The sequence below is a fragment of the Indicator indicator genome, chromosome 7, assembly GCF_027791375.1.
Source record: "Indicator indicator isolate 239-I01 chromosome 7, UM_Iind_1.1, whole genome shotgun sequence".
NCBI lineage: Eukaryota > Metazoa > Chordata > Aves > Piciformes > Indicatoridae > Indicator > Indicator indicator.
In genome coordinates this window covers 10,027,522-10,053,816 of record NC_072016.1, presented here as the reverse complement: position 1 = coordinate 10,053,816, position 26,295 = coordinate 10,027,522, and the positions used below count along the sequence as shown (strand labels likewise).

The window sequence follows — 26,295 nt, the reverse complement described above, 5'->3', positions numbered from 1 at the left end:
ACCTTTTATCATCAACCTGGCTCTGAAGGAACTCTTGTGTAAGAGCTGGTAAAGAGCCAAGCCCATCTAAGTCCAGAGACTTCTTGGAAGTCCTGCAAGGCAGACAGAGCCATGCTGTCTCTGAAAGCTGTCTGGTTATTTACAGCAGGACAGAATCTATAGAGCTGCAGAATTCCTTTTTCAAAGTCATTGCTTACTACTGAGTAACTGCTGAACAGAGTCCACAAGGCTATATCCACAACAGTAAAAGATTTTAGTGCTGAGAATTCACACTAGACTTGCTGTTCTAATTATTGGCCTGGCTGACTGCTCATTTGTAATGTTTTAAAGCCAGTGTCACTTGTTGAATAATCTTGCTTCCAGATTAGACAGAACAAATTAGAGAAAAATCTTGTCTCTTTGCTCTTTGTTGTGTAGCCTCTATTACTGAGCTACAAATGGTAGTGGAATATTTTTTGTTTGAATTGAAATTCTAAGATTATGAAGTCTTAGTTTCTGTGTGGAAGGATTAGGCTGCTGAAAAGGAAGAAAAGTATACCTTTCAGTCTCACCTGAATTGTTCTCTGACTGAGCCTTATGAGAAATCACAAAAATAGTCTCAAATTGTTTTTCTTTTTTCAAATTAGCCATTTAGAATGTTAAGTTTACAGTTCAACAACATATCCAGGAAAATCAGAAACACGTGTCCTTTTATAAATTCATATTATCTATGGCAGCACTTGGAGTAGTTCAATAAAAATAAGCAAAGAAGGATGCCACTGTTACTGAGATCTTGAGTGGGTTCACTGCACTACACAGGTACCCAACAGTAGATGATAGTTAAGTATACAGATAAAGACCTGTGAGTGTACAGAAGAAAACTATGAATACCTAATACTTTCTGCTTAGCTTTGGCTCCTCATTGTCAAATCTGAGAACTGTCAGCTGCATCAGGATTGAGGATGCTCAGCCTCCCAAGGACTCTGTTGGGAAACATTGCATGTATATTTTCTGCATTTATAAGGGCGAATTATTTGGGTTTAATCATTCCTGAAAACGTAGCGTCAGCATCCAGCCTGTGAGCACAACTCAGAAAACTTAGTTCACAAACTTATTGCACTTACATTGTATCAAAATCAAGTAAAAAACCTACAAATGCAGTGACCTACTTATAAATCTTGCTCCAGCCTATGATCACTGTTGTGAAGATAGAAAACATGCCTTATTGACTTCTCCTCCCTGCTATTACTATTGACAAGTTGTTTTAGCAGAAAAGGAAAAGTCAGAAGTTGGTTATAAACTGGGACTGTGTTTCTGTATTGCACTGTAAGCAGTTCCTGGGATCTTCTGCAGTCAGCTACAAATGTGCTGGAATTGTATTCCTGCTGCTGTAATAAGATTTTCTATATTTAACTATCCCCTATCTTCAAAGCTGAATGGGAGATACCTGGTAGAATGATCAATTAATTAAGCTCCTGCTCTGTAGTTAGAACTCAAAAGGCTTTACTGCTAAGCAAGGGGAGACACTGTTGACCACAGACTTTGCTATTACTGACTACTTGATGTAAACTTTTAATTTTTTTCTGTTTTGACATAAACTTTAGCTCAAACCGATACCTTCACAAACAGAGGCAAGAGAACAGGGCATGAAATACCATTGGTAATGGACTTCTTTCTTGGACTTTGTTCATGTGATTCCTTAGCTTTTTCTTTAATGCTTGGTCTTTTTCCCAGCTTTGGTTTCTCCCCTGAGCAGTGAACCTGAAAAATTATGTGCATTATCCTTAGTTTTCTTTTTATTTCTATTTCTTTTCATCTTATTTCTCTGAAGTGATGGATTCTGTTTGAATATTGCTTGTTTGTGCTCATTGATTTTCAGCTTTGTTCAGCAGGAGGGAAGGCTGTTAATTTAAAAAAATAATTATTAAGCCCATCATAATGATTGATAACTATTTGCATTTTTGATCCTTTAATGTGGTAATTCTTTTTTATTGTTATGGGGGTAACTGTTTTGTAGAATTGTCTATAATTTTTTGTATTTTTGTTTATGGGTATTACATGTGATCATCTTCCTACAGTCAGCAGTACTCCATTTTCTTTAGGTAACCTTCACATAATTATTTCTAATCCTTCACAGAAGCAACTGTTAATCTTGAACTGAGGTGATTTCTAATTATAGCTGAAAGTTCTTATCACAGGGATTTGAACTTGTCATTTTAGAATAAAATCACAGACTCTCCTCCATCTTTATAATTTTGTGTTAATTTCCTTCATTCCACTCCAGGTCCTCCAGCACCTGAAAGACAGAGAAAGATGTGAAATACAGATCTGTGACTATGAGAAGAAAATAAAAGAGTCTGAGATTAAATTAAAACAACAACAAACTGACTGTGAAACTGTGAGAACAGAGAGGAACCTGTACAGTCAACACCTGATTGAAGCTAAGGTAGAAGGCTATGTTTTTCTTTGTGCTTCTATCTCTGCTCTTGTTTTGTTGTTTTCTTTTTCTGATCTGATTTTGATTTGTTAAAAGGAAAGCACACTGTTTAAGTGACAGAGATGGTTTCTACATTCCTGTGTCTTCTGGGGAAAGGAATGTTTTTGGTCTCTGACATTTTACCTGGTCAGTTTGTATTTGGACTGGAAATAGGAGTCCATGGTCATCATGTGTCAATATCCCTACTTCAAACCATGCACAAAATTGTGATATGCTGGAGCTATGGAAACACAAACAATTCTATCAGAGAAGAAATTTTTTCCTTTCCATCCTGTCTCCATTTTGTTTTATCCCTTTAGGAGTTGTCTGTGTGTATGGGAAATAGGGTGTAAAGGGAATAAAATTTCCTCCTTGGCCCTGAATGTATATGCACATTACCGTGAGTCATGATTTAGAAGGCAGAGGGAACACTTTCCCAGGTGAAGCGGAATTCTCTGACAGCACTTAATGCTTCCACCTCTCTTCATCCTTTCAGGTAGTGTCATTTTTCTCGGATAATGATGCTCTCCATTCATCTCTTCCTCGGGGATCTCACTAAAAATACTAGATGAAGAGAACAGATCACTTAAGGATATGTTCTATTATTCTGCTGTAAAGATCTAAAATACAACACAAATATTACTGCACTTGGCAGAGGTTGAGACTTTGGATAGCTGTGATTTAAAGCCTGGGGTTATTTCAGAATAAGGATTTATAACATAAACATATATAGCAGATAATAAATTTATACTCTAGTTTGATTATGAAGTCGTTTTGCTTGAGAAGCAGGTGGGAGTGAACTGTTCAAGTTCCTATCAAACTGTGTGCTGGGTTTGGTTAGGAATGAACCATTTTGCTTGACCTCTGTCTACTTTTCATCAGTGGATGTGGTGTTAGGATTCTTGCTGCTCCCAAACAATCTCTCAGCAGAAAGAAGGGTGAAAAATTGCAACACTGATGATTTTTTTCCCCCCAACTATACAACATAAATTTACTTACTTATAAAGAACAGGCATCTGTGTGGCGAGCTACAAAATGACACCATGAATTCATCAGCCTTTTCAGGTTTTGTGAGTCATATAGTACTATACACAATGCTGTTCATGGGTACAGTTGTTAGAGGCTGGTGTTTAGACTTTAATACCTTATTTGGCTTAGCAAGTCCTGTGTGAGAAGATAGGTGCAGCCAACATGGTATTATGTGTAGCAGTGAAAAACGGCCATTCGTAGTTCAGTAACAGGTCAGCCAGCTGTGAAAAAAAAGGAAAAGAAAAAGAAATCAATTGTGTTAAAAACTATGGTCAATTCTTTTTTCCTTTGGGAAGTAAAACAAACCTAAGTATTTTTGGATTGCTTAATGTGGAAAGATCCCCTGCTACCCATCTTGCTAGTGGTCTCTGGAGTATCATAATGTTCAGCTCAGTAAAATCTCTTGGAAAAAACATGTTAGTAGGCTGTTAATATGAGATAAAGATCTGATGCTTTCATCCTTGGGGTTTCTTTCAGTGTTAGGAGCTTATTTGTTTAAGCAAGTTGATTAGGAGACCTGTTAGCAAAAACTATGTTTTTGCTGTTCTTCATTAAATGCAGATTTAGGAATGATTTTGGCCACATGTCTGGGCACCATATTTTTAAGCTCTCTCATCTTTAACAATATTGAAGAGATTTATGGGCTGTTCAGCAAAGATAGCTTTTAGTATGACTTTTGCATTCACAGAACTGGCTGAACAGGAGGGCTGGGGAAGGACTGTTTAGAAGGGTGTGCAGCAATAGGATGAGGGGCAATGGTTTTAAACTTGAGCAGGGCAGATTTAGGTTAGAAATAAGGAGGAAGTTCTTAACAATGAGAGTGGTAAAATACAGGTTGCCCAAGGATGTGGTTGAGGCCCCATCCCTTGAGACATTCAAGATCAGAGTTGGTGTGGCCCTGGGCAGCCTGATCTAGTTGGAGGTGTCTCTGCTCTCACTGCTGGGGGGTTGGACAAGGTGACCTTTTAGGGTTCCTTCCAACCCAATGCAATTTGTGAATCTGTGAACATGCAAACAGGTGAGCCTAATGACATACTGCTGCGTTTATTTCTTCTTAATTTAATTTGCCAAATAGGTGTGGAATGCACAGATTATATTTTGAGGGCTGTCAGACTTCAGTACTGTCCTTGTACTGTTTGTGAAGACTGCCACCACTCAAGCCCTTGCTTACCTATGTTAAGCATGTCGTGCAAGAGAACATCACTCATTTGTCAAGTGAATCCACACCTGTGGTAGACGGTACTGAAAGAGCTCTAAGCTACCCTGTTTTGTAGTGAATCAGAATGTAATCACATGAAAGGTTATCATGTCTGTGAGGTGACAGCCTCTGGCAGAAGAGTAATGACTTCTAAGGCTACTTTGATTAGATGCAGAAGAGCAGGTCTGTCTAAGCATCGAATTTACTGGCTTCCATTTCACGTCACAACATGTGCTGTCACTGCAATGAGTGCAAACAATTTCTTAATTTTGTGGGGACAGGTGTCTCTCTGCTGTGAGTAGAAGTGTTTTGAGTGATCTGATCTGTCTCCTGTGCTACCAGGATTTTTGATCTGTATTTGAGATTAAAATATATGCTAAATGTTCACATACCAGGGACTTCTCTTTCTCTTCTCCCCCTTGCAGCTATATGCAAGCTAGGGACAATAGACTATACTTCTTTGCAGCCATATAGGTATCTTACTTACAGACATACAGGATAACAGATGGATAGGATCAGAATCTTATGAATTTGTATTAACTGCTAGTTCTTACCAAGTGTCCACCACATTAAATTAAATGGTTTTATTATACTCATAATTGATAGTCATTATTTTTGCCAATGTGTCATTTAAAGGCATTTTTACTGCGGTGTCATGCTGACATAAACAGAAAATTGTCATTTAATAAAACTGTTCTATTCCTGTTGGATTAAAAGGTAATGTCTGGTGGTATGTACAACAGATCTCCACTCAAGCACTGTGGCTACATTCTCCAACACAGCCTGAACTCCCAATCACAAGCTTATTCTTTTCTGATCCCTCTTGGTGATCACACTTCCTGTCCTATTAGGAGGAGATAGCAGAAATGACGAACAAACTGAAAACTGTGACAATTCAGGTGGAGCAGCTAAAAGAGGAGATCACAGACAAGGAAGCAGCCCTTGTGAGAGCACAGGAAGATCATCAGCAAATAGAGAAGGAGAAGGAATCAATGAAAGTAAGACCCTTTACAAATACACATTATTACAAAGGATGGTTTACATGATTTCACAGACTGCATTGTGTTCCTGGTGTCTGGTAGCTGTTTTGTTCTATTTTAATAAAGTATTCTGTGATTGAAGCACAAGATCTCAGTAACCTTTAGAGGCTATTAGTTACACAAATTTTCCGTGTAACTGGCAAATCTAATCTCAGCCTGTGATTATAATCAGGAACCTGGATTGTCTGTTGGAAGCTTTCAATTTCTTGGTGACTGAAGATTTTATTAAAAAGTTCCATTTTGCTTAGAGAAATGTGGATTTTGGGGATAGTTTGATTCTAGCAAATTTTTTAGTACAAACCCTTATAATCCAAGGTTTTCTTTTTAATAACTGTTTTTTTCTTTCTGCTGTTTTTAAGTGCAAACCCCATTATGTTACACTTTACAATCTCATGTCGCTGTGTGACTAGCAAGCATTAGTCTTCTGGGACTTAAGCAGTGCCTTTTAGCAGGTCCCTATGCACAGAAAGTTATTTTAATTTTGTGGTATAAAGCAGCAAGAATCTGTTTTAAATCAAAGGAAAACAGAGCTTGAAAGCTTTGGTTCTTCTTTTCAGCACTGGTTGCAGCTCATCCTTAAATAAGTCATTGGATTTGTGGTTGGTATCTCAACCCAATCTGCTGTGCTTTAAAAGGATTTTAGGAGTTACTGTTCACAGCAGCTTTTTTTTTTTTCTCTTCAGTAAGCACTAGGAGAAAAAAACAAACCCAGAAAACAAGCACCACCCATCCCAACGTAAGTCCCCTGCCACTTTTCACAATGTTTTCTTTTGTCAGTTTATTGCTATGCTGCAGTGACTCCTTGAGTTTTCTGCCCCTCTCAGCACAAACAGTTATGACCAGATGTCAATAGAGCTTTGTAAAAAGGTGATGAATTTGTGTTCCTGTACCTGATCTGTCTCAAGAGTTGTTCTGTCAGTGATGGAGAAGTCAAATAGCATCTCATTTCTTGTGTACAGCTTTCTGCCTTAACCAGTCCCCAGTTCTGTCTCATCACCTCAGAACTGTCTGCCATCCATTTGACAAACAGATGATTGCTACACGGTTTACTTACTCAGTTATTCACTACAAAGTATGTCCATACACTGACATCACATTACTGACTAGCTTCAGGGCATTGTGGTCTTCTACCTGAGTGTCTCTGCTGAATACTAAAGCAGAAGAGAATTCAGAGAAGGGGATGATTGACACAAACACAAAAGAACCCAATTATTTCTCTAGCAAGCTGGCTTCAATTTTTCCTGTTTGCACTGATGTGAGGAAAGCAAGCAAGCCTGAGAAATTAAGAACATGCTAAATCATGGAGGACCGGGATTCATAGGAATGAGATTATACAGACATTATATTTATGCTTGCCTCAGCTGACATAAAGGCCTGTAATATGTTTAATCATGGTAAATGAAACAAAGGATGCCTGATCAAAGCTACTACAGTATATACCCTCTGACTTGTTGTTATGTCAGCATTCTGTATCCAGACTCAGTTGTACCTTTTATAAAAAGTATTTTCCTCTTACCTCCAGAATAAATAATAATAATAAAATCTCTTAGTTTATGCTAATATTTCTGAAACTAAGCAAGAAATTGGTTTGAGATACTGGCATAGGTCCAATATAAATTAGTCTTTCTTGCTGACTGTTCCTCAGTTCTTAACAACTCTGAACCAGCTTCAAATGAGCTGTGCTGATTTACAGCAATTTCAGACCTGACTGATTTTTTGCTTGCATAGTAACTGTGTTTATTCATTTCCTTTTTTCTTATCTAATGTACACAGTCCATCATACTGTAACTTTTAGCATAATTATTCTAATTGGAAGTCCTGTTAGTTCGTGGGGCCTCTGTGTGTCTTAAAAGTATTTATGTTCATTGCTGTACAAGGCAATTCAGATTTATTTTAACTTAGTGCATTCCAGTGAGGAGATTTGTTTGTATGAATGTTAGCTGCCAACACCTAATGCCACTTCTTGTTTACAGCTCATATTTTTTCTGACATAAGGAGAACATAGAATTTTGATATATATAAAAAATATTATCCGGCAGTGCCAAACACAAGCAGTTTTACATTTATAGACAGCTTTTGCACACTATTGATTGCATTTCAATGTGAAATGGCTTGCATTTTTATTTGGCTGATGGATTCTGATGAACATCTAACACTGAGTAAGAGAGATATGAGTGTGGCACATGGAAAAATGAAGATTTTATTAAAGCAAGTAAGAATGGAACAAGCTATTTTATTATGACAGTGGAACTGTTTCTGTCTTAAATCAATGTTTTTAAAGGTGCAGCCTTCATCACAATCACATTCTTTCAGCATTGGATGATGCTTTTTTTCCACAAGGCACCTTGAACACCATTCTTTATAAGGGTCAGAGCTGTGGCAGTCTCTAAGTCAAGGCGTGGAAGTTTTCATATCTGTGAAAATGGTCTGTAGTCAGCTATTTTCACTTTGACTCTATTGCCTAGCAATGATAGAAATTTCTAGTAATGCAAGAAGGCTGTGTTAGCTTTTATTGACCTAGGTGCCTTGTATTATAGAGTTCATGACAGTGGTTTAAAATTGCCAGGCACAATGCAGTGTTAGTTTATGTTAGTGAAGTGCAATCGCTGTAGCAGTGCATTTCTTCTGGTATTTAGGAACTGACCCTCTTTTCCCAGTCTTCCTCATCTACACATCCACTAAAAGAAAAGTGCTAAAGCTCTCTAATTTTGCTCTTCTATGCCTGGTTGCCATCTTCTCCACCAATTCTGTTATTCTAGTGTGAAACCTGTCCCAGGTTGGTGCCGATTGGCATTGCATAACATGGATTTTTGCCTTTTCCAGCAAGGTGAACTGTCCTTTCTCACATCCTAGACTCACCTTGAACTTTAAATAACAACTTCATTGAAAAGTTTTCCAGATATGACCCATCTAAAGTGTAAGAATTTTTTGTTAAATGAGGTCTCCCTGAGTTACATTGTCATAGATAAAAATCCACCAAAATGTTTATTGTCTATAACACAACAATATTAAAATACTGTTTGTAACATTTCATTAAGGATCTTCATACTTACTCGTCTTAGTGATTTTCTCAGAAATTGATAAAATATGTAGCTCTTAGGAAAGGAGAAAGATACAGGAAATGTTACTAAAATCCTAACTCTTCATCCTAGGTTTATGTAATGGGAAGATGTTACTATATGCTTTGCTGTTACCTATATTCTTTGACTCCATCAGGATGAGCTGCTTAAAATGAAAAATAAGGCTCTGGATACTAAACGTTTCATAGAAAATCAGGAGGCAGAAGAGAGGAAACTCCTAAAAATCATTGCCGAAGCTGATGCTGAGAGGCTGAAGCAGAAGAAGGAAATTGACCAGGTAGGGATCTCTGATTTGACTTTTTTTTTTTGACTAATTTGACACTGCATTCTATTCCCTCATTTGTCCAATGTATATTTAATGCATTGATCCCTAGCTAATGTGGTACTACTAAAGCTGCATAGTGCTGTTGAAACAAAATTATTAAGAAGTGAGGAGAATATGTAGTTTATACATTCAGGAGTAGGAAGATGATTATCCCCTTGAACTTGACGCTGGTGAGACCACACCTCAAGTATTGTGTTCAGTTTTGGGCACCTCAACATAAAGAGAGATATCGAGGTGCTGGAGCGAGTGCAGAGGAGGGCAACAAAGATGATGAAGGACCTGGAGAATAAATCTTGTGAATAGCAGCTGGAGGGAGCTGAGGCTGTTTAGTTTGAAAAAGAGGAGGCTGAGGGGACTACCTGAAAGGACATATAACTATATACTATAACTATATACTATAATTATAACTATTATATACTGTAACTATCTGAAAGAACATTGTGGTGAGGTTGGTGCTGGTGTCTTCTCACAGATAATTAGTGATAGAACAAAAGGGAATGGCCTCAAGCTGTAAGACTGACATTAGGAAAAGTTTTTTTCACAGGAAGAGTGATATAGTTTAGGGGTGAACTTTGTGGAGTAGGGTTATCGGTTGGACTTGATGATCCCAGAGGTCTTTTCCAACCTGAATGTTTCTGTGATTCTATGGCTGAACCCTTATAGAGGAACTATATATTGCCATATTTCTTTCACTAATAACAAGTGAAACTTCTTAAGGCACATGAATTGATTGATGCAAATACAGTCACGATGCTTTGGGGTTGTACTGAGGAATGGTAACTGAGATTATTGCTTTGCCTTGCATCCTTAGGTTATGAACGAGAGAGATATCCTAGGATCTCAGCTAGTTCAGCGCCATGAAGAAGCAGCTCTGCTCTATGAAAAGATAAAAATCCAGCAGTCCATCTTAAACAAGGGTGAAGTCCAGTACCGACAGAGAATGGAAGACATGCGGCTTCTCAAGCTGGAGATCAAAAAACTTCGTCGTGAGAAGGGAATACTTGGCAAGACTGTCGCTTATGTGGAGGAGCTCAGGTAGAAAAGCTGATTGAATACATTTCCATAGGACTGTGTCCATGAATTTGAGATGGAAAATACGTTTCACGTGTGGTAAAGATTAGTATCAACATTATACCTTGAAGAAAGGGATTGTTTGGTTTGACCTCAAACACTCACTGGATTAAATTCACGAAACAATGAAAATATGAGAAGGAAGAAAGGAGGGAAAAAGACATCTTGGCCAAAGTTGAAATAGTGCATTACTGCCTATGGGATAAACTTGACAGACAACAGCAGAAATAGTATTCATAGTTCAGTGAGCTACTTGTTGGCATCCAAGGCCCAAATTAGTGGAACTACTTTTTATTAGGCAATCTACAGAGGATGGGAAATACTTGATATATTTATAACAAACTTGATATATTTATAACAAACATTTTCAGAGCTCTCTCCTTCCAGATTTATATGCAGGCTTGCTCTCCAAGAAAAAATTATTTACATTTTCACTGAAGGTTGTGTTTCTTTAAAACAGAAATTTAACAGCCACAGCCTCCTCCTCTGGTTTAATGTTTCCCTTTTGTTTTTTAAACACTCCACTATTTGAGGTGTATTCTTTGCTGGTGGGAAACTTGTCATTTTCTATGGAATCAGTCCTGGTTTGTAAGGAGAGGCAGCTGTGTTTTTAGGAGATAACTGTCATACTAATTCTCTAATGCTACCAGAGTTTTGGGTGAGAGCTTTAGTTTAACTGTATCGATATAATTCCATGGCTTTCACTGGAGCAAATTAACTTCAGTCCGTGGTCAGTGCCATTGACTCCAGCGGAATTATGCCAGTTTGATTTGGTGTAACAGAAAGGAGAACTGGGCACGAAGCATTAGCAATTGCAGTTTTCATCGACGGACTGCAGACAGGAATAGGATTTGAACTTGCTGCCCACATGCATTCAGCTGAAAGTCTGTTACCGTATTGAAACCCAGTGATGGTAGTGAAGTATGGTGCAGTGCATGCCATGATGGGTGGATCAATTCTTGCTAACTGCGTCAGCAATCACATACTTTAATGAAGTCCAAAACCATCATGAAAACTGCCTGTCGAAAGACTCTATTTATCACTTGTGCTGCTAATTAGCTTTCTTGATTTGCCAGTTGGAGATATGGGGTTTTTTTCCACTTCCGTAACCTTGCTCAACCTCATAGTTAAGAAAAGGTCTTTTTCTCTCTACTGAGCAAAATGCAACTCTGAGCTTGGCAGAAAATGATTCAGGGGTGGAGTAGGCACTTGGTGATCCTGCACCCCCTTTCCTCATGGAGAACTTAAAAGATCTGCTCACTGAAGCCCTAAGGGTTGGACCATTGCAAAATGTGTCTTTTTTTCCTCCCCTCAATCCTGTAATGCCTACTTTAAAATTGATTTTAAATTCAGCAACAAATCACCTCTGAAATTCCTTGAGAGGTAATAAGAGTAAAAGAAATAAATCCTGGGTTCTCTAAAGAACAGTGTATATCATACTTATGTCCTAGAGTATGTTTTATTTACAGGACTGTGTGAGCCATGCAGATTTAAAGCCTTCTTTTAAACACAAAGTGTTAGATTTAATACAGGGGTAACTGAATGGGATTCCATAACTGAATCAAGTGTTTTGCTGTCCTCAATGTACGTAGGAAGATGTAGGCAGTGAGATCCAATAGGTTGTGGAGCAGATTCTCCAGGAACTGATGAAATGTCCCTTTTTTGAGGCATTCTTACTAAAGTGAATGAGGATGTCTAACCAACCGTGTTACCTTATGGTTTCACCTGTTCAGTGGTATTAGTGTCAACTATTAATCACAAGATTCACTTTGCCAGTGCTGTAGTGCATGGGAAAATGATTTGTTAATGTCCATATTAGTGCCTTGGTCACACTGATGTTGTTTCAATGTGGGTTTTTTTCCTTTTTGTTTTATGCTGGTCTTAAGACAGGAGGTTCATCACATGCAGAAGGAACTACTAAGGGAACAGACTCGGTGCAAAGTTTTGGAAGAAGAACTGGAGAATCCCTTGAATGTTCACAGATGGAGAAAACTAGAGGTGATATGTCAGCATTTCAAGTTCCCAAAGTCCATGTTACCAAATCAGTAACACATCACAAAGTCTATTTCATTTACTGTAATGCAAATTATCTGGAGAGGTAGGCAGACTGAAAATTTCCATAGTACCAGTGGAATGGTTAACTGCTGAATGGTTTCCTTGCACAATGCAATCAGTGTTATTTTTGTGTCATTTTCTCAATGAAAAATTGCGGAGGAATTTGTAAAGAGGCAGTCAAATGCTAAAGGGAGTGAGAATGCATAAGGTGAATTTAGAAGGGGGTGATTCCTTAACATGGATGACAAGAAAGAGGATGATAAGGGAAAGTTATAATTCTATCCTCACCAGTTAGGGAGCTGTATATGGAAGAAAGGCAAAATTACAAAGAGTCACGGAACAGGTAGACAGGGGAATAGGCCAGAACCAGAACAAGAGGACAGAGTCTCAAGCTGCGCCAGGGGAAGTTTATGCTTGAGGTGAGGAGAAAGTTCTTCACAGAAAGAATGATCTGCCATTGGAATGTGCTGCCCAGGGAGGTGGTGGAGTCATTGTCCCTGGAGGTGTTCAAAAAAGGGTTGGATGTAGCACTTGGAGCCATGGTTTAGTTAGTCATGAGGTGCTGGGTGATAGGTTGGACTTGATGATCTCTGAGGTCTTTTCCAACCTTGTTGATTCTATGATTCTATGAAGTCAGAAGGCAAGTTACGTTTATGAGAAGAGGCCCCCATGTAAACAGTGGTGGGCTTACAAAGCCCATTGCGTGTACTGTGAGTTCAGTTGTTGCATAAGAAGCAAGTCGAACTTTTCACCCTATTTGAAGCTGCCAGATGAAGGGGGAAAATAAAAAACATCTGTAAAGCACAGACCCAATATATGAACTTCAGGTGACATCACTGGGTATTTTTGAAGTCAGAGCCAGCTGCCACATGAATCTCTGATTTGATGCCAGCCTGGATTGCTCAGCTGCTCTAATAATGAGTGGTAACATGCTAGTACCTACAGAAGTGGAGCTGAGTATGTTGGCTGTGCTTACTAGCATGATAGTTAATTTCTGATCTCTCCATGCTGAGCTTGACACTGAATGGTGTGCTTAGCTATTCTCATGGAAGGGAGATAAAAGAGAGGATAATGCTGAATTAGGTTAAAGACACCTAGGGTACAGTTTCCAAAAGCATCTGGTAACAAAGGAAAATCAATCCAGTCAAAATATCCAAATATCCATGATCCAAATTAATGTATAAGGATACTTGTAATGGGAAATTACTTCTTTCCATTCTAGGTCACTTGTTTGTACTTGGAATGCAGAAAGGCCAGCAGATGGCAAGATTCTTATGAAATAATCCTGATGGGGTTTTGGTTCAATTCCTAATGAATAAACACCCTCATATCACTACAGTTGTTAGACACAAATTGACACGACGTTTGGGAAGGGCTATAAAAAATCAAGGACTGAGTGGGTCACAGGGACTGAACTGCTTTTTAGCCTGGTTTTCTCAGGGAATGGTGGTGTGAGCTCTGCATCTGTATCTGTGTTAGTGTCCCAGTTACACCTCAATCGATTAGTCAATTTAGATAAAATCAGACAAAAGATTGAGAGCTACAAGATACCATGTTTTTTTTATAAACTCAAGCAAATACACAGACAGCAGGACTTTTTTGGGACCTCTACTGCACTGAGTTTAATCCCTATGAGACCCCACATGAAAGGGGAGAAGCCATTGAATCCCTGAGTGGGGAAAACCTTCACTCAGAGTTTTCTCTTCATGAAAGGATTCAACAAGAGGATACAAAGTGGTGAAAAAGTAAGCTTTGCAGGCTGCTCCTTACAGAATTGCTTGTTTGCTCCTTAGAGCTTCCTCCAGATGCAATCTGTGACAAAAGGATCAGAAGGGAAGGAGAGACATCTGTTAGCTCTGTTAACTCCTGGTCTTTACAGGCTATGTATATAGAGGGCAATTATATAGTGCCTACACTCTGTCACCTTTTTAAGCACTTAATTCTGTTGAAGAATGAGAATCCATACATACGGACGTTTTAAAGCTTCATAAGAATTCACCTGTGTACCCTCATAATTTATTCCTCTTAACTTCTCTATTTGTTTCAAGACTATATTGCAGTTACTCTTTCTTTTGTTCAAAAGAAAAATCTTTCTCTCCCTAAAATTCAGCTGGCATTCACAGTCTTAAAACACTGTGAGGTGCTTGCCCTGCTCTTCGTTTGTCAGTTTCTGCTAAAATTTGCATATTAACCTCCTTTTTCTTCCTTTCCATGTGGTTCTACCAATCCTTGTTGACTGGGTTTTAAGCTCTGAAGGACTCCTATTTATGTTAGTTGTTTTAAGGAGGATTCATAAGGGTAATAGTGTTAAACATGAGCATGCTCCAACTGATCAGCAAGAGGCAGAGATTCAATTGATGGCTGTTTGTATAGATGCTATTTAAAAAAACCCCAACATTCCCCCCTAATTTTGTATTTGTCACCTTTGAACGTGCCTATATTATGGTTTTCATTTGCAAGCAAGAAACACTAACTTGTTATAATGTGTAATTATTGACACTGCTTTGCTCTTGTCTAGGCCAGTGACCCAGGTACTTATGAGCTGATTCAGAAAATACAGAGACTCCAGAAACAGCTTATCAGCAAGACAGGTGAAGTGATGGAGAAAGAATTGCTCCTTCAGGTAATGCAACATCATTATTTTGTTGTATCTTATCAACACATGACTTATCCTGCATTCTCTGACTACTCAGCTGTGCTTCCTGAATGTTCTCTAGATGCATGACTTCAAATTTCTTTTGCATGCCCCTTGGATAGCTTTAGATGGCAGCACTGACTCACTAAAGAGAACAAATGGCATCTGATTAGTTGATTTTTGTATTCTGGTTTCTGATACCTGGGCAACTCTGCAAAGTAAAATTAAAGGTTTCTTTCAGTTTATTCATGTCATAATTTGGTGTTAAGTCAGTGTTAGACCTTTTTACAGGGTTTTTGGTCCTTTTAAACACACCTATTATGACCAGGACATGAAGGAAAATCCTTGTTTGAGTCTGTCTGTGCTTAACTTGGCTTTTGGCAGAAAAGTTTCTGTGATTTAGATAGGTTGTTGTCTGGGTCACGTTTGACCTCAAGATCTTGGTGCTGAGTTGTGCCACAAAAAGCTAATTTTTGTGATAGCTTAACTTTTTTTTAACTGTCAGATGTCCCTTAGCCCTTAAACAGACTGTCCTTGGGTTTCAATCATAGTTGTAAAACTGGGAAGTTTATCTCCTTTTCTCTGGTGACTGCAGAGATAGCTACAATTTCCCAAATCTAGGTATGATTTTTAGCATTTTGGTTTTAAATACCCTAATAGTCTTGATGTCTATATTGAGTATCACTCAGTGGAGAGTGGAATGTGACCTGAATCTCCTGTCTTGAGAAGCAGCTCAGCAGATGCTGTTAAGGTGGGGTTTCTCTCTCTTTCTTTCTTGTTTTGTAGGAAAAAAATAGATCTGCAATTTTATTGGAAGGTAAGGTATGAAGTATGATGCCTTTGCTTAGAAAAAGGTAATCTTTCTTGCATAGCACTGAATAGCTGTCAGTGAAATAGTTTGTTAGCTTAAACAAAATGTAGCAAAAATAGCTTCAAAATTACTGTGCTTTACCTGTGCACAAACCCAATTCTGTTAGATTTTTATATAGTATCTATTGCACATCTTACCTCTTCCTGAGTCTGCTCCCATTTAGCCATTATCTTTATTTAGAAGTGAGGAACTGCGGTACAGAGGCATTAAATTGCCTGCCCAAGAAGATCTTTGAAATAATAGATATTTAAGACTATGGCACTATGCTAGCTGTTGCCACAATCTTTCTGTCTATGCAGCAGTTGTTCTGTGGCAACTCTATGGGATTTTTTGTTATTTTCCCAAATTTAGTCAGAATTTGGCTATAAAAAAGTCAATTTCTATATCTAGAATCGCTAATGAGGTCCTTTACATCCTAGGTTGGCTGCCTGACCAAACTAGTGACTGTCAATAATATAGTGACTATATCAGTGGATAAGGGAAGAGCTATGGATGTCATCTCTCTGGACTGTAAGGCCTTTGACAAGGTCTCCCAGAACATCCCTCTCTTCAAATTGTAGACATACGGGTTTGATGGGTGGACTGTTGGGTGGATAAGGAATTGGTTGAATGGTTGTATCCATGGGTAGTGGTCACAGCTTGGTGTTCAGATGGAGACCAGTGACAAGTGGTGTCCCACAGGGGTTTTTACTCATTCCAGTGCTGTTTAATATCTTTGTCAGTGCCACAGACAATGTGATCAAGTGCAACTTTAAGAAACTTTGCAAACACCACCAAGATGGGTGGTGTACTTGACACACTGGATGGATGGGATGCAATCCTGAGGGACATGGACAAGCTTGAGAAGTGGACCTGTGTGAACCTTATGAGGTTCAACAAGGCCAAGTACGGGGTCCTACACCTAGGTCACGGCAACCCCTGATATCAGTGCAGAGGATGAGGGGATTGAGAGCAGCCTGCAGAGAAGGACTTGGGGATACTGCTGGATGAAAAGCTGGACATGAACTGACAATGTATGCTCACAGCCTGGAAGGACAACCATGTACTGGATTGCATCAAAAGAGCTGTCACCGGCAGGTTGAGGGAGGTGATTCTGCCCCTCTACTTCATTCTGGTGACACCCCACCTGGGCCACTGTGTCCTGCTCTGGGGTCCTCAGCACAGGAAAGACATGGACCTATTGGAGCAGGTCCAGAGGAGGGCCACAAAAATGATCAGAGAGCTGGAACACCTGTCCCATGAAAAGAAGGCAGAACATGTTGGGATTGCTGAGCCTGGAGAGAGCTCCAGGAGACCTTCTAGTGGCCTTATAAGAAAGACAAAGATATTGACAGGGCCTGTTGTGTCAGGACAAGTGTAATGGTTTTAATCTGAAAGCAGCTAGATTTAGACTAGATTTAAGGAAGACATTTTCGACAATGAGGATGGTGAAACACAGGCATAGTTTTCTGAGAGAGGCAGTAGAAGCACCATCCCTGGAAACATTCAAGGTCAGGCTGGATGGGGCTCCGAGTAATGTGATCTGGTTGAAGATACTCCTGCTCATTGCAGGAGATGTTGGACTAGATGATCTTTAAAGGTCTCTTCCAACCCAAACCATTCTATGATTCTATGATTAATTCAGGCACCAGTTTCCTGTGCAAGAATGCTGAGACTCTGATGGTGAAGAGAAGACCATGCTCCACATTCTTTTCAGAGCTTTATCATCAAATTTTTGGAGCTCTTTTCTGTTTTGCCACAGTGTTTTTAAGTCTTCACAATGACTGTGCTCTTTCATAGCAGAGAGTAAGTAAGAAGATGTAACCAGAGACTGAGGACATCCCCTAGCTCATTTCCTCAAAGGGCTCTGTGTACTTCCGAATAGGTCATATACGTAGGGCTTGCAAGTTAAGTGTATGAGATGACCTGCTTCTGCTAAGTGGCTGGATAACCTTGTACAAGTAATTTTATTATTCTTTGTACTAGATTTCCTTGGTATGGTGATAAAATCTGTTTTGTGAAGTGATACTCTGATACTAAAGCAAAAATGCTCTGTAGTATTTTATGAATATGATCATAGAATCATAGAATGGTCTGGGTTGGAAGGGACCTCCAAAAGTCATCTAGTCCAACCCCCTCTGCAGTAAGCAGGGGCATCCTCAACTAGATCAGGATGGCCAGAGCCCTCAAGTCTCACTTTGAATATCTTCAGGGATGGGGCCCCAACCACCTCCCCAGGCAACCTGTTCCAGTGTTCTACCACCCTCCTGGTAAAAAAACCTGTTCCTAACATCCAGTCTAAATCTACTCCTCTCTAGTTTGAAGCCATTGCCCCTTGTCCTATCACTGCAGACCTTTGTAAACAGTCTCTCTCCATCCTTCTTGTAGGCCCCATTCAGGTACTCGAAGGCTGCTATTAGGTCTCCCTGGAGCCTCATTTTCAGGCTCCCTCAGCTCATCTTTGTAGCAGAGGTGCTACAACCCCCTGATCATTTTCATGGCCCTTCTCTGGACCCACTCCATTAGGTCCTGAGGAAGGCCATGAAAATAATGTTATTGTGTTCCAGATTCTTCTGGTGAAAGAGTGAGCCAGAGGAACACATCCAGCAGAAGCAAATTTAGTGGAGAGTAGTAACTCTTAACTTTCCAAAGGAAGCTGAGCTGTGGACACCAGGAAGGTTGCTTCACCAGAGCCCCCATCTGGGCAGTTTGCCTTATTCGGTGGAGTGTTGGTTTGGATCCTGACTGAAACATAGACTTATGGTAAACTGCAGCAATTTAGCTCCCATTTCTAGAATTTTGAATTTTTATCCCCTCAATATAATTTGTCTTGCCTACTGAGTTTGCTGTCTGGTCAGTGTAACAGCTACTGTATAACACACTGCTCCCCTATAAGCAATAAAGTCTGAGCATCCCTTTTCTTAACTTTTTTTTTTTTTTTTTTTTTTTAAATCCTGGTAAATCCTCTCATCCTTAAAGCCATTCAGTGTCTTCTTTTTTCATGGGTCTTTTCTGGAAGTCAGCTCAGTTCACTTCAGTCTCTGCTCATTTGCAGGACTGGGGGAGTTACTGATGGCTTAGCCTGTGACTGGCTGGGGTAAGTCTCCTGTATTTGGAATTGGATATTGCAGAGGCTGAGGGATACAAAGAGGTCTGAGAACTACTGCTTTCCCCATGCTGTGCTTTGCTGGCAAAAGTCACACCTCCTCACTCCCAGGCATCTTCATCCTCACCTTGCCCTGCAACAAGGGTACAGCCATTGTGTGTATCTGCTTTCAAATGATCTTCCTCTCTTGCTTGCTGTACAGAACCATTTTTCTGTGTGTGTAGTCATCGTGCTGGCAGATAGGATATTTGCTGAAGGTGAAGCTTGAGATTGTCTGTGTCTGTGATGTCTCTGTGTGTATATTATGTAACTTAAATTTCCTCATACTGAAGTGATGTAATAAAATAGAACGAAAAGCGTATGTGGATTGATTACCGTGTATTAAAAACAACTTTGGAAAAACCCCCATCTTTCCACATGTGGCAAGCAGCAACAGAACGAGAGGACACAGTCTCAAGCTGCACAGGGGGAAGTTTAGGCTAGATCTTAGAAGTTCTTCACAGAAAGAGAGATTGCCCATTGGAATGGGCTGCCCAGGGAGGTGGTGGGGTCAATGTCCCTGGAGGTATTTAAGAAAAGACTGGATGAGGCACTTAGTGCTGTGGTATAGTTGATTAGATAGGGTTGGGTGATTAGTTGGACTTGATGATCTTGGAGGTCTATTCCAACCTGGTTGATTCTGTGAAATGGTTGAGCCCAGTGTCAGCAACTTGCAGTTTGATTTGTAGGATGTTCATCTTGCTACAGTCTCATGCAGAGCCAGAATGTTTGTATAAGAAAAAAGAATTCCATTTGTATTGTATGTGTTGTAGTGCTGTTTTCTAGCTGTTACCTTTACTTTTTTTGTAAATAGTATTTTAAATAAAAGTTGGGAACAACATTTCAGAATGAGCTGAATATATAAATGGAAATTTTTGCAAAGTAAGGATTACAGTGTAGAGATTCATGCAGAAAAGCTTCTGCTTGCTTTACCAGCTCTTGATGTGTGTGTGATCGTATCCTTTTTACTTACTTTTCCACTATTTCTCACCTTTGGAAAAGACGCAGCAGTAAAAGCATGCTGCAATCTGTACTGTGTGGTTAAAAGAATCATCCATTATGTTTCACTCAGAAAATTTTGATTGCTGATAGTGTAGGAAGAACCCAGCTTGGCTCTAAAATCCCATACAAAGATAGCTCTTAACCTGTCAGCAGGGTGAAGTTTTTGTATCAGGCATTTACTGAGAGGTATTGAATATGCAACATGATGATGTTGGGTTTTTATAGAATTACCTTTCAGAGGTGAACACTTTAATAAAGGTGTAGAAAGATGTCCCATGGTATAGAAAATACTGAACTCTTCTTGTTTCTGATTTATCTATGCCCTATAGCCACAGCATCTTGTGTTATACCTGTCAGCTCTCATAAACCAAGCAAGTGTGGCCATCCTGAGACTTTGAAGAGTAGCTGCAAAGCAGCAGGTCATACTTTCTCCTTTAACTCAGACATTCTCACAGTTGTGAGCTGCTGTGCTGACAAAAAAAGCTGACTTAAAAATTGTATCGAAAATCAAAGTCTTGAGTACTTATGGTCAATAAAAATCCAATGGCAATTTTGCCAGACATAGGAAATGTTGTTTCAGGGTTAGCCAACTTCCATGTTAGAGGCATTACCTCCCTTCTGAATTTATGCAGTTAGAAGATAAAGCATATTTGTGGTTCTTCTTGAGTGATACTGCAGGACTTTGTGGAGGAATACATTGTATGTTAACCAAAGGATTTCCTTGATGGGCAAAGGACTTTGTGAACGCACGTGGTATGAACAAAATGTGTTGTATGGCCATAAGGATATATATAATTATTAATAACTGGAAGTGTTCTGCTGAACAAATCCTGACTGCAAAAGAAATACTTGCTCACTTTGTACATGGGGCAAATCCCTGTTCTGATCTGCTGCATACTGTACAGTGATGTGGCACACTCACAGTGGTTTGCCTTGTTAGGATTATGATTGGTGTGGTTTTACAATTTACCCTGTTAAAAGTGAATTATTCACTGCTTTGTTTGTTTCAAATTTAATTCTGTCTCTTCAGAGTGAGCCCCTCTAATTTGATTTTGTGTCTGACTGAGTGGAATTTTATTCAGCTGCACACCTCGGAATGGGTAGCAGCAGGAAGATTCACATTGTATGTCAGTTTCCTCTGTTGTCAGTCATCTCAAAAGGCTGTTCATAAGCGTAAAAGAGAGATGTGCAGCTAAGATAATTCATGGAGTGAGGCAAGGGCAAATGTGTCTCATTTAAACCTTCCATGTAGTAGTGAAACTATTGCTTTTCTGTGCATAGATATTTTTAATCACTATTGTTTCAAGTTCTGAGTCACTATTGTTTCAATTTGTCAACAATCACAAACCATAACTGGGCAGTCAGGATGTGATGCTTTCAGACTGTTAGAATCTTGAGCTCATAGTTTCAGAGTGCAAGGGCAAAAGGCATGATTAGCTCATATATCTGACTCAGAGATTACAGCCAGATGACACCCACATGTCCCTGTACTGAGCCAAGTTTTGAGTTAAGTTTCAATCCCCCCTAAAGAACTGATGGTCCCACTGACAGAGAGTGGGAGGAGGAGAGGGGATGCTGCTATCTCCAGTATAAATCAACAGTTTCATTTCAGGTATTGTAAGAGGCAGGGAGGAGAGAGACTAAGAGACTTTCTCTGTGACCTTGGGCAGTTTACTTAGCTTTTGCATGCCTCACATCAAGGGAAAAGAGAATAAAATAATCTCCAGTCTTATAGTGGTGTGTGAATGAATATGTTAAAGACATGACTCAATTTAGTAGTAACAATATCTAGCTAAACACTCAAAATAGGCAGATGTTTTATTTCGTTTGTGCTGACTTCATAGTGGAGCTGTTCTATCCAATTTGAGGTGCTTGTTGCTGTAGTGTCTGAACATATACATAACCATCTTTATTTCTCAGAGCTGGTACTATAGTTTCATAAAGAAATCTTCTTGTGAACAGTCCGTTACTATGTGGGTTTGTACGGGCTGACAGTTACTGAAATCAAAGTTTTCTCCCATCTAGTGGAGGAGCCTTGGGATCAGCTTCCATATATTCATTATACAAAAGTTTTCTGCCCCTTTATTATCTAAAATACTATTTTTTCAATCTTGTATAATTTTTTCTAGTCCAGTTTGTGAGAGCCTAGTCCTTTCTTTCCTTAGCTTGGCAGTTTCAGGAAGCATGCTTCTGCTAGGTTCTTCCTTTCTCTCCCAGTGCTTCATGCAGCTTCCATTACACAGCACATACCACAGAAAAATGTGCTCCAGTGCCCACAGATTCACAGAACATTAGGGGTTGGAAGGGACCTCTGCAGATCATCTAGTTCAACCCCCATGCTACAGCAGGATCACCTAGAGTAAATCATCCAGAAACATGTTCAGATGGGTTTTGAATGTCGCAAGAGATGATGAATTCACAACCTCTCTGGGCAGCCTGTTTCAGTGCTCTGTCAGTAAGAGATATTCTCATCAGACAGCCTGCTAAGGAAAATAGGAGAATATTTTTTTCTATTACCTGCCTTTATATTGGTATTCCTAAGGCCCAGTTCAGTTTTATCGAGCTATTATCTATACAGCTTCAAAATGGCTGGGATTTACTTTACCCTCTCAGATTTGGCATTTATGTATTTTTTGGTGCCAAGTACAGATTCTGCTTGGATCTGAGGGTGTGAACTACTAACTAACATGTAATGTGCAGGGTAGTTACTCTGAGTTGGGGACTTTTTTGGCAGAATTGTCTATTTTCATAAAAATAACTGCAATTCATTTCAGGAAACTAATGACTGTAGAATCCCTAAGAGTCTCTTTTGATCTGCCCATTATTGTTTCTCTGTCGTCTTGTCTTTAGAGGGATTTTACCAGAGGCAGTTTGGGAGAGTGCTTTATACACAGTGAAACTTACAGGTGAGCAACAAAACCCACTGCCAGAATACAGTCCTTTCTTGATTGCTCCTTTATAATTTATATATAAAGTCAGCCTTTTGAAGGGATATTTCCATCTGAAAATGAAAAGGTAAATTTTCTTTTTGGCTTTTTTTATTTTACTAGGACTTGGCTTTTTTCTGTCTCTATTTCCTGAAGGATTTGACTTCCTCTGGAAGCACTGGATTAACGTTCTATCTTGCAGCTGAAGCTAGCAGTTGTTTTAGCCCTCAATTAAAGGGGTGAGCATACTGAGCTTTAGGCCTTTTCTGTGCTACCATTCCTACTGGCAACCGCCCCCCCCTCCAACTTCTCTGGTTTAACTTATACCAGCTCTTGAATGGCACAAGACTTCAAGATGTCAAAACTTCAAGCCACTGAAAAAACGAAAAACAACAGAAAAAAAACACTTTCCTATCCTTATAAAATCTAAGGGTTGTTAAGTGTCTTAGGGAAGAGAGGGAAACCAGTACCTGGTCATGTGGATTTTGAGTTTATGACTCCAGTTCTGAGTTGGTAGCCTGAATTTTAAGGGATTTATGCTGGAATATAGAAATGAGAAATACGCTAAGGACTTGGGCCTAACATTTACTTTTTGGCTTTCAGCTGAGTATGAATCATAAGGAAAAAGTTTAGTTCCCCAGTGCCATGCAGAATTAGGCACTAGTGTGCCAAGGACGCTGCAAGAATCGCCTTAATTTAGAACTGGATTTCAAAGAGAATTTATATTCTTTTTTTCAAATGAAAAAAATAATGCATTCCCCTGAACTCTGGCTGTAACCCAGTTCTAACTAGTGGTGAACAAAAATTATCTAATTATCAGCACAATATTTTGGTGCACAAAGTCTACTAACTGCCATCAAATTAATTTCAGTCCGATGCATGAAATCTGATTTGAATGGGAGTCTCCCATGCAGTTGAAGTGAGATATGAGAGTATATAGTGCATCGACTCATCCTCTAGGGCTAGTTTTCCAGGTTCTTTCAGGTGCCATTTTTTTTTTCCATTTCCATTTTGTTGTGCTTGAAATGCTCACTGATTAACTAGGGCTTTGGTTAGGGATTTTAACTTTGACTGCAAGTGGAAATGTTCTGTGTCTTAGTATTGATGTTAAGCTGAAGGACCAGTGTCTTTTAGTGAGTCTATGCCTGGCATGATGATTTCTCCATACAATTAGAATTTCTCTACTGCCTTTTGTTCTGACACAGATATTGTTTTTCCAATTATTTAATTTTTTTTAAAATGACTGTATATACAGAAAAGTTCTTTAATGGTAGAACCACTCACACTTCAGCACATTGCAGAATCATTGTGTTCATTCTCAATACGACTTACCTGGCCTCATATCCAGGCCTGTGATGGTGTAATAAGTAATCATGTCTCACCAACAGGAAAGGCAAGAGTCATGTGTGTGAAGGTCTGTTGAGGGTCTACAGATCTACCTGAAAGTTTTGTGTAAGCCTGAAGAATTCAACAGTGATTTGAGGGATGTTCAGTTCTTGCCCTAGCTCTCCTCAGAAATGAGTTGATTTCTATTTCTGCAAATTTTGAATACACTTCGTGGCACATTAGTTTATTTTAGCTCTTCTAATCTCAGTCCATCTAGAATTAGAAGATGTTCTGTGCTATAGAAATTTAAAGCCTGATAAACTGCTCTTAAAAGCACACTGACATTTATGTTCTTTCCCTCCTCCCACATATGTTACAATTCAAATGGAAGGGAATAAAGTCTTTCCAGGAAAATAGCTTTGAAAAAACAGGTAGGAAAGGTGCTGATCACTTTAATTTCACTAGTGAAAATAATCATCTGACCTTTAGAGTAAGAAAATAACTTCCAGTAAAAATAGTGCAAATATATCTGGCACTGGCAAATGGGAAGCAAAGCAGATTACTTAGTGACCAAAGTCAGTGTTTTTGGTGAAGAATTTTCTTACTGGAAGTATTTGGTTTTTACTGAATCTTTCTGGAACTACACTGACCTCATAAACAAAACAGATTTCCAATGATAAATGGTTTTGGACAGAAGCAAGGGGCAAATTTATTCCAGACATTAGAAGAAAACAGATCAGAGTAACTTCTGAGAATCTGCACCATTTTTAGCTGCTCTAATGGTGTTTTAGTAAGAAATATTCAGATGGCATTTACAAAGATAAAGAAGTTGGAAGCGGAGTAAAAATCTCTTAGGGTTGATAGGTGACAAATGTTCCTGAATAAAAACTCTGTTGTTAATTTTTTTTTTTTAGGAGAATTGATATATTTGCTTGCGTTTGAGCTTGAAAGGGAACTCTAGAGGTTGTCATGTGCAAGATTGCCTCATGCAAGACTGATTTAATTACAGAAATACATCCTTGATAGGTGAATGTCAAATATAGATTGATTTCCTGTATTCTAATACACGTACTGCCAGTCCATGAGTTTTAGCATGTATGAAGAGATTGCCATCTTGAAGTTTACTGTGGTTTCTGGTTTTGACTTTTCTCCCTATTGCTGTAGTCTAGCCCTGCTGTTTCTGAAAAGCAAGGAGCTGATGTATTGGCTTACTCAGCATGAAGGAAGTTTAGGAGAGCAATTTTCATTTCTGTGTATCTCTGAGAAGTTTTAGTGAAGTTTGACAATTCATGTAGCAACTCTTTCTGTGTAGACCTCTTGTAGAATGAGAAGAGGATCACTGCCCTGGCTGGAAGCAGTGATTCAGCATAAGTACATAAATAGCCTTCAAATTCTGAAAAGAGGAGGTCATGTAAATACCCAAGGTACATCACTGTCATCTGTAATCTGCATCAGAAAAGTTGAAACTGTCATCAACAATGTATTTTATTCAAATGAGTTACATCTGGTTTGAACCAAGAAATGCTGAGCCTGGATACCTTGTGTCATTAGATTTAAAATATTTTGTGAAATGACCCTTTTCTAACATTGTTACCTTCAAAAATAATTTGCTAGAATAAAGCCTGAGTAAAAAGTTCAAGAATTGTTCCAGTAAATAACAAATAACTGAAAACAAATGTGTTTACTCCTCATTCCTGTATTCAGCATGTATCTGGGAAGGAAATAAATCTGCTGTGCACCCCAGGGTAAAGTATATTAATCAACCAGTTATCTTGTTAAGGGAAAGCAAATGACTTGCTGTGCTGACTGAATACATTCAATGCACAAACTTTGCAGTGCTGTTAGCCATCCAATACTGACTGTCGGCCATCCAGAAGCTGCTAGAGGAGTTAAGATACTGGAGGAATGCAACAGCAGTGTAGCAATACATTCATAAGCTCACATTGCATAGTGTGGCCCAGAGCTAGCTGCAGATCTTTATTATTAAGGTGTACCCTTTGGTAGGTGTTTCTCCACTGAGGCAAGGGTGTTCTGCTTGCCATCAGCAGCTAGATATGGACAACCTACAGCATCCCATTTGGTAATGGGTTACTATTTGGCATGATAGTTCCAACAGCAACAAGAAAACCCAACAAATAAAAGACATTCCACAGGGAC

The 26,295-nt window shown here is 39.1% G+C and overlaps 1 protein-coding gene across 1 annotated transcript in view; it reads left to right on the top strand.

Moving 5' to 3' along the window:
- Positions 1 to 26,295, top strand: part of CFAP58 (cilia and flagella associated protein 58) — a 61,631-nt gene that overhangs the window by 20,794 nt on the left and 14,542 nt on the right. Inside the window, exons 11-16 of the mRNA XM_054382338.1 lie at positions 2,264 to 2,425; positions 5,534 to 5,680; positions 8,939 to 9,079; positions 9,939 to 10,162; positions 12,085 to 12,196; positions 14,772 to 14,876. Of these exons, the coding sequence (XP_054238313.1) occupies positions 2,264 to 2,425; positions 5,534 to 5,680; positions 8,939 to 9,079; positions 9,939 to 10,162; positions 12,085 to 12,196; positions 14,772 to 14,876 (891 nt within the window). The remainder of the gene's footprint in view (positions 1 to 2,263; positions 2,426 to 5,533; positions 5,681 to 8,938; positions 9,080 to 9,938; positions 10,163 to 12,084; positions 12,197 to 14,771; positions 14,877 to 26,295) is intronic.